This window comes from Saimiri boliviensis, chromosome 2 (genome assembly GCF_048565385.1).
Source record: "Saimiri boliviensis isolate mSaiBol1 chromosome 2, mSaiBol1.pri, whole genome shotgun sequence".
NCBI lineage: Eukaryota > Metazoa > Chordata > Mammalia > Primates > Cebidae > Saimiri > Saimiri boliviensis.
Genome location: NC_133450.1, coordinates 209,019,894 through 209,033,506, shown reverse-complemented (window position 1 = coordinate 209,033,506; position 13,613 = coordinate 209,019,894). Strand labels below are relative to the sequence as shown.

Here is a 13,613-nt window from a genome sequence, read left to right as displayed (position 1 = left end):
TGAAGCAGGACATTCTTTGTGATAGAGAGGTGATACTTGAGTGTTGTCTCTCAGTGCTGTTAATTTGCATGTGGCAATGGGGTGTGTGTGTGTATGTGTGTATGTGTGTGTGTGTGTGTGTGTGTGTGTGTGTGTGTGTATCTACAGTCAATAAAACACACATTTGCTGGGCACCTATCTAGATCCTGTGCTTGAAGATGAGGGGACAAAGATGAATAAAACTGAAACTTGTTCTGAAAGAACTAGCAGCCTAATGGGGAAGCCAGACACACAAACAGATACTTAAGAGTTCAGTATGATAAAGGCAACCACACAGATGATTCCACCAAGTACAGAAGCGGCACAGGGAGAGGATGAACCCTAGCCATTCATCTCTCCATGCATTTATTCATTCATTCATTCATTCATTCAGCAGGCTGGCACTATGCATGTTAAGCATCAGAAAATGCCATGTTACCATTTGCTTCCACTCTCCTGAGGGCATTCAAAAATAAATGCAAATGAACAAAGGCTTTAGTAGTGTAAACACAAAGAAAAAGTGAATGAAGTAATAATCAAATACAGGCAACAACTAAAAATGAGGTGATCCTATTCTGTACCTTGCCCATTTATTCTTCACTGGACCCCAAAGGAAGGTCATATCTTTCTTTCATCTAGAAGCCAGGCCTACCCCACTGAACCTAAATCAAGAAAGCAATATTAGAAAGGAATGTCTGAGAATAGCAGCTCATTTGCAAGGCCAGGAGGCAGGTTGGTCTCTGCAAGGCCACTAGTCCAGGCAGCCAGAAGCACTGAGTCTTGTCTCTGGGAAATGTGAATCTCAGGGAAGGCAGGTGCTTCCTCGACAAGGTAATTGGAAAGGGGGCTCTCGGGACAGCATGGCCATCTCTAGGATCATACAAGCACTCGTGGCCCCAAAACTCTCACTCCCTGGACCAAGCTGTCAGTCCCCAGGGGAAGAACTGTGGCACATAAATAGTGCATTAAGGGACTGAGGCATGAGTCACAGCTTCATAGAATGGGAAGGTCCTTGGAGATCAGCAAGCTCAACTACTCTTTATTTTAAGGATGAGGGAGAAAAATAGCACCCAGAGAGGTGAGGAAACTAGTCTAAGACCACAGAGTAAATTACTGTATAATTACTGTTAGTTCAGGGAGTGCACAGCTTGGCGCCCACTAAAAAGTGGGACTTCCAATATAAATTCATTTTTACCTTACTGAAGTCCATAATATATACAAAATGAAGTTCTTTCTCCAAATATTAGTTATAACAGGCAAGGAAACAAGAGGACAGTCATTACCCCATCATACAATGTTCCCTGCCCTAACTATTCCAGGTCTAATCCTTTACAAATGGTATTCATGAAGCCCTAACAGTACATTTAATAAAGATATGCTCAAGTGGCCACATCCAATGACACTGCCTTAGAGGTGAGTAGCCTTGTGTGGCATAGTGGAGATTCTGAATGTCTGCAGGAAACATCGCACATTGTTAGGATCTTACCTGGGATGTGGCTGGCTGTCCGATGATGACCCAGCCTGGGCATTGCTGGTCTTGATGAGATACTGAAGCATTGGATGCCCATTGATCCAGGAATCCCTGGGGTGTGTAGACACCACAGTCCTTAATGCTGGTTTTTTGTTCAAATTCCTCACATACCCCATCACCATCATGGAAATAGCACCGGCTGGGTTCATCTGCAGGTATAGATGAAGAAAGAGAGTGAATAAATAAATATTTGCTCTTTGGCCTCAGCTATCAGCAGCAGCTGTGGAATCAGACCACCAAAACCACTGGCACTGTCAAGCCCATCACCATTAGTCATGATGGACTATTACTCAGTCTTTAAAAAAAAAACAGGGAAATTATGTCATCTGCAACAACGTGGATGAACCTGAGGGTCACCATGCTAAGGGAAATAATCCAATCACAGAAGAACAAATACTGTATGATTCCACTTACAGGTGTCATCTAAAGTAGGGAAGCTCATAGAAGGAGAAAGTAAAATGGTGGTTGCCAGGGTCTTCGGGGAGGAGGAAACGGAGAGTCGCTATGCAGAGACTATGTGGTTTCAGTTATGCAATGTGAAAAAGTTACAGGAGTCTGCTGTAAAACAGTGTGCTTATAGTTAATGATATTGTACTATACACTTAAAATACGTAAAGAAGGTAAACCTCATGTTGAGTGTCTCTGCTGTAATAACAAGTTCACAAACACTTTCACCTTCATTACTCTAAACAATCCTCATAAAAACTTTGTGAGAAAGGCCAGGCACAGTGGCTCACACCTGTAATCTCATCACTTTGGGAGGCCAAGGCGGGTAGATCACCTGAGATCAAGAGTTCGAGACCGGCCTGGCTAACATGACGAAACCCTGTCTCTACTAAAAATACAAAAAAATTGGCCGGGCGTGGTGGCTCAAGCCTATAATCCCAGCACTTTGGGAGGCCGAGGCGGGTGGATCACGAGGTCAAGAGATCGAGACCATCCTGGTCAACATGGTGAAACCCCGTCTCTACTAAAAATACAAAAAAGTAGCTGGGCATGGTGGCGCATGCCTGTAATCCCAGCTACTCAGGAGGCTGAGGCAGGAGAATTGCCTGAACCCAGGAGGCGGAGGTTGCGGTGAGCCGAGATCACGCCGTTGCACTCCAGCCTGGGTAACAAGAGTGAAACTCCGTCTCAAAAAAAAAAAAAAAAAAAAAGTTTAGCTGGGCCTACGGTGGCAGGCACCTGTAATTCCAGCTGCTCAGGAGGCTGAGGCAAGAGAATCACTTGAACCTGGGAGTTGGAGGTTGCAGTGAGCCAAGATTGGGCCAGTGCACTCCAGCCTGGGGACAGAATGGGACCCTGTCTCAAAACAAAACAAAACAAAACAAAATGAAATGAAAAAATATTTGTGAGGAAGATATTATTCTTCCAGATGAGGAAACTGAGATTCCAGCAATAACTTGCCCAGGTCACACAGTGTGTTAATAGCTGATCTGGTTCTCCAAATTAGGCATTCACTTTCCAAGTTCTGAGTGCATTATTTGACACAACAGAACTTCATGGATGCAAACTGGGGGCTATTTAACTCCAAAGAAGATTTCTGTTTTGCATTAAAGCATCAACTGATTTACAAGGGACACTGACTTCACTCCCAGCTCCAAAACCAAATTGCTCTGTTACTTTGAACAACTCTCCTTGCCTCTCTGGGCTCAACCATCAGAGCAGAGAAAGAGGTTACACTATTGAGACCCCAAGAACCCTTCCTGTCTAATGCTACAGGCTTCTAAGGGCTTGTCAGATACCCTAGAGTTTTAGTTAAAGACCAAGTGAATTCTCAAGCTCCCATGTCATCTAAACCACAGCAAGGGTTTCTGTTTGGAACGATTTAAAGCTGCAGCTGGCTGCAATGATTCCCACTTAGCTGCAAGGACAAGGATAACAGAAGCACAAAGCTAGCAGTAGGATGCCTTCTAAGTAGATATGACCTATGCATGTTTCTTGATATTTCAACACAGAACAATACAAGGAAAAACCTCAATGTGGCCATCCAAAAGAGATCACCTTGTCCACCTTTTTACTAATTCTAGCATCAGCTCTCCTGTGCTATTTTCCCAACTTTTCTAGGCAAAGCTAAATACCACCTCCTGTGTGGGTGCCTATTTTATAAAGATTTCTATCTTAACACTTACCACACTGTGCTGCTATTAAGTCTACATGTTGCAGCACTTCTGAAAGATTCTGAGCTCCTTGAAATAATAGTTGCTAGTCAGTGTCTTAGAGTTACTATGTAATTTATCAACTTTTAAAATGAAGTGGTGCTATTGAAAATTATGTCCAGGCAAAAGGAACATATCCTGGGAAAATCTGAATCTCTCAGGCAAATCAGGATGTAGGGTCAACCTAAGGCTTCTGCTTTACTTAGAACATTCTTTCACAAAATAATGGAGTGGAGCTCTGGAGAGGGCACTGAATTTAGGGCCAAAGACCAGGGTTTGGTCTCCATCCCTTATATTAGCTATGTAACTTTGCACAACCGGCATTACTTTTTCTTGGCCTCTGCCCCCTGTCCCCAATCTGTAATGTAGAAATTATAGTCTCAGCCAGGATAACCTCTCAGGATAACCATAGAACTCTAATAGAAAATGAACATAAATGTGTTTTGTACATTCCAAAATAATCATTGAGAGAGAAAAAAAATACTCTTAAGGGGTCGATTTGCTTCTAAGTGGAGGAATTAAATCAGCTTGTGAAATCAGTGCTCACTTGAAATACTTTCAAGCAACTTTCTTTCCTCTAGTGAGAATGAGCCCCGGTCAAGGAGAAACAAGACAGTTTTCTATGATGCTATCTGAAAAAAGGAGTCATTGAATTCAGTGGCAGCAGAATGCTGAACTTCTTCCAAGCTCCAGGATCCCTTGTTCATTTCTGCCAATGCTTTACCTAGCGAAATACTATCAAAAAAGCCAGAATAGGGTTGGGCACAGTGGCTCATGCCTGTAATCCCAGCACTTTGGAAAGAGCCAAGGCAGGCAGATTGCTTGAGCTCAGGAGTTCAAGACAAGCCTGAGCAACATGATAAGACCTTGTCTCTCCAAAAGAGACAAAAGTTAGCTGGGCATGGTAGTGTGCACCTGTAGTCCCAGCTACTCAGGAGGCTAAGGTGGGAGGATCGATTGAGCCTGGGAGGTCAGGGCTGCAGTGAGCAGTGATCACACCACTGCACTCCAGCCTGGGTGACAGAGCAAGACCCTGTCTCAAAGAAAAAAAAAAAGAAAAAGGAAAAGAAAGAAAAAAGGAAGAAAGAGAGAATGAGCAAAAGAAACAGAATATATCAATTTACTATACGTCAATTATTTAAGAATGGGTGTAAGCCAGCCGAGAATGCCAGTGACCAATAGTATTCATGGCAGTTCAACCATAGGAAGAACACAGGCTCAGCACTTCTCAGTAGCTCCAACCTCTTGGAGAATGTGGCCAATCTGCATAGCATATAACCTAGGCCCAGTCGAAGACTGACCACCATAAACCCACAGTTTACTCTTCAGAAACCCAATACAGAGAATTGGAAAGAGCAAGAGTTTGACATCAGGCAAAAGTAGGAACAAATCTGAATTCTGCTTCCTATAAGCACTACAAAGAGGACATAAATAAAATAACCTAACCCCTCCGAACTTTGTTTTCCTCATCGGAAGAAAAAAAATGGCAGTAATGATATTTATCCAGCATTGTTGCAATGATTTCAGATGATGATGGGTACAATGCTGGCCCCTTCATACATTTTATCTAATGGAAAACTGTGAGCTCAAGGAGGAAGGCATCTGCTTCCAGGTCACAGAGAGAGATGGTAGCAGAGCAAGAAATAGAAGACCAGCCTTTTTACACCTACCAGAGAAATCTTCCCCCTACATGCCATGGCTACAGAACAAGAAGAACCTCTTGGAAATAAGAACATAGGGGTGCCTGACTCTTGGTATCACTTCTTCTCCAATATAAAGAAACATAGGGTAAGATTATATTCTCTCTAAGGGTAAGATCTACTCTCTAAAATGACTTAATTAATTTCCTTAGCAGAAAACCTCTCAGAATGACAGAGATTGGGGCTAGATTTAGTTCTTCTGAAGGCTAATTTCTTCCTGATTATGTTTAATACCACAATAAATTTGTTCACCAGATATCAGCAGAACCTGAGAATGGAGGAAAGGTAGAAATAGAAATAGGTAGGTAAACAGGTACGTAGGTAGGTCGATAAGTAGATAAATGACACATAGATAGATAGGTAGAGGAAGGGTTAAAAGACAGAAAAAAAAAGAGTTAAAAAGAAAACAAGGGAGAGAGAGAAAGAGAGGAAGAGAGAAGATGCAGTTTCTTCTCCAAGATTCTGCTGACAAAGCTATTGTGAGTCCCTTTTTAAAGTAACATCCTTGGACACAGCTCTTCAGTTTCTGTTGCTACTAGTGTCCCGAGGGCCCTTCGGCTACATCTGCCAGCTCATGTCTGGGGAATTCTCTCTCCCTCTCTACTCCCTCTGCCCCCAGCACAGAAGAGAACAGAGTGAGGAATGGAATACAAATGTGCGGCCAGAAAAAACAAAGACAGCAACAACAAGACACTAAAATAAACTGGTCTTCTTGTTTTCATTACATCAATTTACTTGGTGCTCCTTAAATACTTTATGCTAGATGCTGAGCAGGTTGTAGAGAAAAGAGTCTGAAGTCAATATCAAGGTCAAATAACTTCCATGTGGTAGCTGGGTGCCATTGATAATAATACATTTCGTTGGGAGGGGTACTTTGAAAATTATACACAGACATACGCATGCATGTGTGCGCACACACACACACACACACACACACACACTTTTATACACATCCACCTCCTGTAAACATAATAGACTTTCAATAAATATTTGTTGAGTGAATGAATGAATGAATGACCAAAATCTGGCATCCCTGATGTATATACTCTCATCCAAATATAGTTTCACCTCTGCACCCTTTGACTATTTTCTTTAGACTGCGTCATAGGGAGAAGGAAATGGAGCTGTAAGCCAAGTGGTGACTAGCTTATAGTGGGATTGCACTGGGCATTCTGATTTCTCCATTCTACACCATCTTCCCTCACATCAGGGAATTCCTCATTTCAGATCCATTCCCTTTCATGTGGTGACACTTTTAGAAATCTGCTCTATCCAGATAGGAGACTTGACGTGGATGGGGTGCCATTAGCAAAGTCTGTCTTCCCCAGTTGAGCTTTCACATGCCAGAAGCTTTCTTTTCCTTTTGGAAGAAATGAGCTCAGCTTCAAGAGCCTGAGGCAAATGGACTTTCCATAAGTGGACAGACATAGTTGATGCTGCCACAAAATGACTTATTTTCATTTGTCTGGAGCATTAAGGTGAAATGTTATGCCCCTGAGTTTCGAGGCATGTCTGCAGGACACTAAGATACACAGAGATCATTATTCCCATTTGAAAGCTTGGAAGACCAAATCTTAGGAAAATGAGATTTGTTTACCTTGAAGTGTAAGTAAAGGCTCAGGTTAGAGCTATTGTTAAGAGTTCTTATCCTTGAAGTCAGAAACCCTGAATTCAAGCTCCTGATCTATCTCTGATTATTGGTTAATCTTGGACATGGTATTTCACCTCTCTATGCCTCAGTTTTTCCATGTACAAAATGAAAACAAAATTATATTTCAGACTTTCTCAACAAGGCTCTGAGGATGATCAAATAGCATAACAGACTGAGATGGGAAAATAATACTTGTGTTAAAGACACAGGGTCTATTTTTAACAATGGTGTTAATGAAGTTGGAGTTGAAGAAGTCTTCTTAATTAGAGATTTTACTTTTCTCTACCCAGCCCTAGACCCTAAGGTATCTTGAGGGATAGAAATGATCAAACAGGATGCATGAGCTATTTTTAGTATAAATGTCAAGGAAGCAACTAAACAAAAGTAAAAAGTAACAGCCTAAAGAAAAGAATATATTGTCTTATATTGGAATGATTTCAACACAATTGGTGGACAATAATTAACTTAGCTGGATTAGAAACTTTGGGAATTTATGACATCACTGGAATCACTTAGGTGAATAAGTGACAGAAGTAACTAAAGAGGCTAAAGAGGTCAGAGCTGGAGAAGGGAGGAAGAAATTAAATTATTCGTGTCTTCTCAGCACAAGATATTAGGGATAGTTTTCACAAGGAAACTTGCCTTTACATTGACTCTCATCAGTTTCAAGATGTTGAACAGATAGTCATAAGTTACTGGCTATCGTAAAAACTAACTGAAGCCAATGTGTTCTTCAAACAAGGCTTGAGACAATGTGTATTCTGAAGGATAGTGAGATAATTGAAGGTGTTTTGGCTATAACTCTTCTACCTGACATAGAAATCTTAGCATGCCCTTCCTTTGATAGATCCCCACTGCTTGAAAAAGATCATTTTCCTTAGCTTGGCACACATGACCATCCACAAACTGTCCTCTTCATGCACATTCCAAACCAACAATTCCATTTCATTTCTCCATGCCCTTATAAAGGTTGTTTTTCTCTGCCTGAAATGTGCTTTCCATTCTTCACTGTGCTAACTCCCATTGGTTCTTCAAGGCTCAGCTAGAGCATCTCCTTTGCAAGTCTTCTCTATTCTTCATCCTTTTTCCCCCTGATTTCTACCCTAGCTGAGTGTCATTCCTTTGTTCTCACAGTAATCCACTGCACCATGCTACCTTGTCGGATCCAATTTTCTTCCTTTTTTTATTGTACTTTAAGTTCTGGGGTACATGTACAGATCTTGCAGAATTGTTGCATAAATGAACACATGCCATGGTGGTTTGCTGTCTCCATCCCCCCGTCACCTACATCAGGTATTTCTCCAAATGTTATTCCTTCCCAACCTCCCTATCCACTGCTGTCGCTCCCTTACCCCCCCAACCCCCCAATTTTCAATATATAATTCTGGGAGCAAAATAATTTGTTACCGTTAAGTAAGTCTTAATATTACTTTTGGAAATCTCTGACTTCACTTTTTATAATATCCACTGGTATTGACTAAACATAACTAGTATGAGAAGCTATTGAGGTTACTAAGCTTCCAGCCCATTGATAAGCCATAAAGAAAACCAAACATACACAAAACTACCTGTAGATGGGGAGATGAGAGTTATTAGTCACTTATTTAGAGCTCAAGAAGAAAGCAAAGATTTTAAATGTGTACTCTTCTGAAATGAATCAATACCCAAGAAATGAGTGGATTTACCTGTCTTTCCAAATTTTTTACAAATAAAGATAAGACGGCTTTTGAGAAATTAGCATCTATTTCTATTTCTAGCTATTAAAACAGTGCTTGGCATTATGATATTCTTGTTTAGTCCAACGATTACTATTCAAATTCAATTACTATTTCCTGGTCTTTAAAGACCAGGAAAAAGTAGCATATTTTAAGTTCAGCTGTTTGTTTAGAGATGGGTTCAATAACAACAGTCTTTATGCTACATCACAATTCATCCAAACAGCAACAAGAAAAACCCACACACACAACAAAGCACAATCTTTGTACCCAAACACCAGCTTTTTTGAACAGGGGGAGCAGGAGTGCTTACCCGCTGAAGGTTTACAAAGGGGAAGAAGCTTGGGTGGGACTGGGAGGTGGCTATATATTGGCATATGTTTCCTCTAGAACAGAAATATCTTGACTTTATATAGCCTGTCTTTTAAAGGCTTCGTGTGAAAGCCACATTGCTGACCTCATTTAATCCTATTCAAACCAGGGTTTCTTCTCAACCTCCTCAACCACATCAGCCTGCCCAGAGTAGAAAAGACAGGGCAGTGAGGGCTCGTAAGGAACCATGAATCTGCTAACAAGCTTCAGATGCCTATCAGGTCTACTGAATCAGAGAAGCTTAAGTTGGTTTCTGGTGCCTTCAAAGGTTGACCACACACCTGCACGGGCCAGAAATTCCTCCCTGTGTTTCACTGTGCGAATCAAGCATCCTCCAACAGACTGAAAGCACAGGAAGAATGTCCCTGGAAGTAGTCACATTATCACACTAACTCTACACTCAGGCCCATCAAGGAAAGCTCTTCCAGCACAGCCCCATATTCTATCTGCTTAGCTTTTACACACTCAAACCTAGCTTTGCGTCTTCCTTACTTCAGTCCATTCTCACAAAGCAGCCTATGAATGATGTATCTAAAATACAAATATTTTCGTGTTTGAAATACTGAATAGACTCCTACAAAATTTAATTTCCCCAACTAGCTTTCAAGTCCTTTTGTAATTTAGCTACAACCTTCCTGTTTATTCTTAGTTGCAACCACACGTCCACCCTCAAATGCATACAGTTCTTTCCCAGAACTCACATCTCAGAGTATCTGCCCTTACTTCTTTAGTCTGAAAGGCTGGTCCTGCCTTTGAGACTTCCATTAAGATTTAATTCTAGGAACTTGACATCTCTCAGCTCCATGACATCTCTCACTTTTCTACATCACTGCTTGTCTAGCACAAACCAATTCCCCCTAGTTCTTGTATCATTATTCTCTTCTTCCAAACAGCAAAATAGAATACAGCCCATCTAAAGATTTAAAAGTAGAAAAAAAAACTTGGAAATTTTAAAAGTTTTAAATTAACAAAAATGTAAACCTCCTTTCATTCTGTTATATATCTCCTAAATAACATTTCTCCTACCTCACATTTACCTTTCTATGATTCACAGTAAAATGTATTGAGTTATCTAAACTAGTGTTATCCGCTCTGTTTCCTACACTTCATCCTTCGGTTTTCTCCAGTCTAGCCTCTATACCAGGTGTCCCCAAACTTTTTACACAGGGGGCCAGTTCACTGTCCCTCAGACCGTTGGAGGGCCGCCACATACTGTGCTCCTCTCACTGACCACCAATGAAAGAGGTGCCCCTTCCTGAAGTCCGGGGTGGGGGGTGAGGATAAATGGCCTCAGGGGGCCGCATGCGGGCTGCGGGCCGTAGTTTGGGGACACCTGCTCTATACTCACCACTCCACCACAGTCAATCTCATGAAGGTCATCATCGACCTCAAAGTTGCTAAAGCTGAGCATAATGTCAAAATCCCCATCTTGCTAAACTGCCTTGAAGCATATATAGCAGCCCTCTCCTCTCTTCTTGCAGTCCCCTCTCTCTCTTGACTTCCATGACATCATGTCATCCTAGTCCTCTGGGACGTGTCTATTTAAAACAGATTCACTTGAGCTCTTCTCCTTCCCTCACTCTACACGGAATGCTGTCAGACTTCAGTGTTAGATGGGAACCCCTTTTTATTTTCTATCTACAGTTTCTTATCCAGTCTGTCTTTACATAAAAATTTTAAAACCTCTCTGTGCCAATGACTGAAACATTGAAAGTCTTAGATATGACCGTTTCTGTAAGTCCCAACGGCCTCAATTATAACTCTACTAAACATCTACCTATAGAAAGGCATCACAAAATCCTCACAAGACATCACAAATATATCTAAATCAAAAATACCGTTTTTTCCCCACATTCCCTTTTCTTAGTAAATGACAACACTATCGCCTAACAATGACCAAACCAAAACCTTCCCAGTCATCCATCCTGTTTTTTTTTTCAGCTCACCCTTTAACACTACATGTAGTCCATCAGTATATCTTACAGGCTTCTTCCCCAAAACGATGTTTCAAATAGATCTACTTTGTTCTATCACTGCCTCCCTAGTCCAAGCCAACATCACTACTGCAGCGCTCACTTAACCAGTCTATCTGCTTCTCTTTTCTCCATCATTTGTTTCCCAATTATTCCTCCTCCAGAACATAGCTATCGTGCTCTTCTAAAAACATAAACTACCCCATGCCACGCCCCTTATCTAAAACTCTTCGATGGCTTATCATCTCATGTGGAAGAGTTCAAAGTCTGTATCAGGGCCTACAAACCCCTGCTTTATTCTTCCATCTCATCTGACAGTCCTCCTTGCTCACTGTCCACCATTCATTCATCCACTCATTCATTCATCCAGACAGACGTCTAGCCACACAAGTGTCTATTCCCTAAATAAGCCTCCAAGAACCTGAACTTGATGTTCATATTCTCTGGAATATCTCTTCCCTGGCTCTTCTCATGACCTCTTCATTATTTAGCAGTCATTTCAAATGTTACTTTTCCAAACAACAACCTTCTCTACCTGCAGTTAGCTGACATTCAAATCCTCCATCCCCACTGCAGAGTAGCATACCATGTTGCTTTATTTCCTTCACAGTAGTATTCACTATCTTAAATAAATTTCTATTTATTATTGTTTTCTGTTCTCATATGATATAAGCTTTATAGAAGCCTGTTTCAAAATGCATCTTTTCCCTTAGGATCAAAAAAGCTACCTGGCCATATTATGTCATATTTAAAAATACACGCATCAGTGAATAAATGAATGAATGATTTTGTACAGCTCTTGACTTCTCAGATATTTCTGGCCCTTGTCTTGCTTTAATTAATATCCTGAATACTTAGGATAGTGTCAATCTCATAGCAGGTACCCAGTAAATGATAAATTAACAACGTTCTTTTGGAGTTTTAGAATCTCTGTTGTCAATGACTCTGAAGATGTCTCAACCCCGATTTTGATCTGCTTTAGCAGATAGTATTATGTAAAAATTTTTATGAAAATATTAATTAGAAAGAGGTCAGAGCATAAATCCAAGCACATATTCGGGGAAAATCCAATTTTACACAAACTGTCTCACAATATATTTTTTTTTCTATGAGCCATCATGCCTCACCATCTGTCTTAAATATTGTTTTATTTTCTATCCTAACTGAATTTGAAAAGAAATGGAATATCTGGATAGGAATGGGAGCACATATTAGACCAAAATTTAATAAAGAGATTTGACAGTCTTATGAATTGGAACTTGAAGATGCATTTACATCACCTTGAATTTAGGATAGTAATTTGAATGGTTTAAAAATACTGTAGGCAAAGATAGTCATCCTTATAAATGACAATGCAGCCAACGGAGCAGAATGTTCAAAGCCCTAAATGACTTTCAGCCCGTTCTCTTTCGGGTTACAATGATATCTCAAAATATGAAAGAGGGAGTGAAATCCAGTGCCACATGAATTACATAGCAGCCAAGAGATAGGCAGGCATTCCAACCACAAACAGAAGGAAGAGCAATACCTAGGACTCAAAGGTCTACAAAAGTATGGGCAGGAAATAACAAAATGAAATTTGGCCTGGATAATATAAGCTAACAAATGGAGAAAAACAATCCAAAACATCGATATGCAGAGAGTATGCAAAAAGTGGCAAAGAAAGAGGGTAATAAAAGACGGCAAACTACAAAAGGAGCTTCAGTGATTTTAGTGTGATTGTATCTCCATACTAGAGAGAGAGAAAGGAAGAAAGAGAGAGAAAGAAAAGAGAGAAAATGTGGGACACTTTCTCAAAATCTGCAGCCTGGTACACAAATGGGCATAGAGTAAAGGGAACTGGAGATTTAGAAGAGATGCCCTGATCAACCCGATGACTTTGGACAAGCCACTTTCCCTCTCTGGGCTGCAGTTTCCCCTTGTATAGAATAAGAGTTAAATCAATCAAGTAGCTTTGTGATCCCTTTTAGTTGTGTCACTCTAAAATACATTCGGTTCCTGATATTTTCCCCTTTGATCATTAAATCAGTTATTCAGTTGAGATGGGGAAACATGATCAGCGAAACGAAGACTGACAAGGGTGTAGATGATAAACCCATTCTGAAAAACTTGCAGAGAACTATAATGAAAAGCAGATGGAATAGGGGGCCAGAAGTTAAAGCGTGTGCCTCAATTCTTGCTAACTTACTTTCACGGTACTAGTAACAACCGTCATTATTCTGCATCTGACTCTTTTTGCTTGTTAAAAAAATGACAGTATTACTTTTCCTACCCATTTTCAAAGGTGGGTGTAAAGATAAAGTAAAATAATGCTGTGAAAACTAAATCTACTCAAAAGTAAAAAGTATAAGCAGTGTTGTTTTCACATTTCACTTTTGCAGATACAATCCAGAACTCACCTCCCCAATTATCAAATGGCTTTTCTAATTCTTTGTTTAGGTCTTAGCTCAACCATTACCTTCTCAGTGAGGACTTTTCTAAACACACTATCGAA

The 13,613-nt window shown here is 40.6% G+C and overlaps 1 protein-coding gene across 2 annotated transcripts in view; it reads right to left on the bottom strand.

Moving 5' to 3' along the window:
• Positions 1-13,613, bottom strand: part of PAPPA (pappalysin 1) — a 249,771-nt gene that overhangs the window by 93,742 nt on the left and 142,416 nt on the right. For both annotated transcript variants that reach the window (XM_039475070.2, XM_074395239.1), the window contains exon 10: positions 1,505-1,698. In XM_039475070.2, coding sequence (XP_039331004.1) covers positions 1,505-1,698 — 194 coding nt within the window. The remainder of the gene's footprint in view (positions 1-1,504; positions 1,699-13,613) is intronic.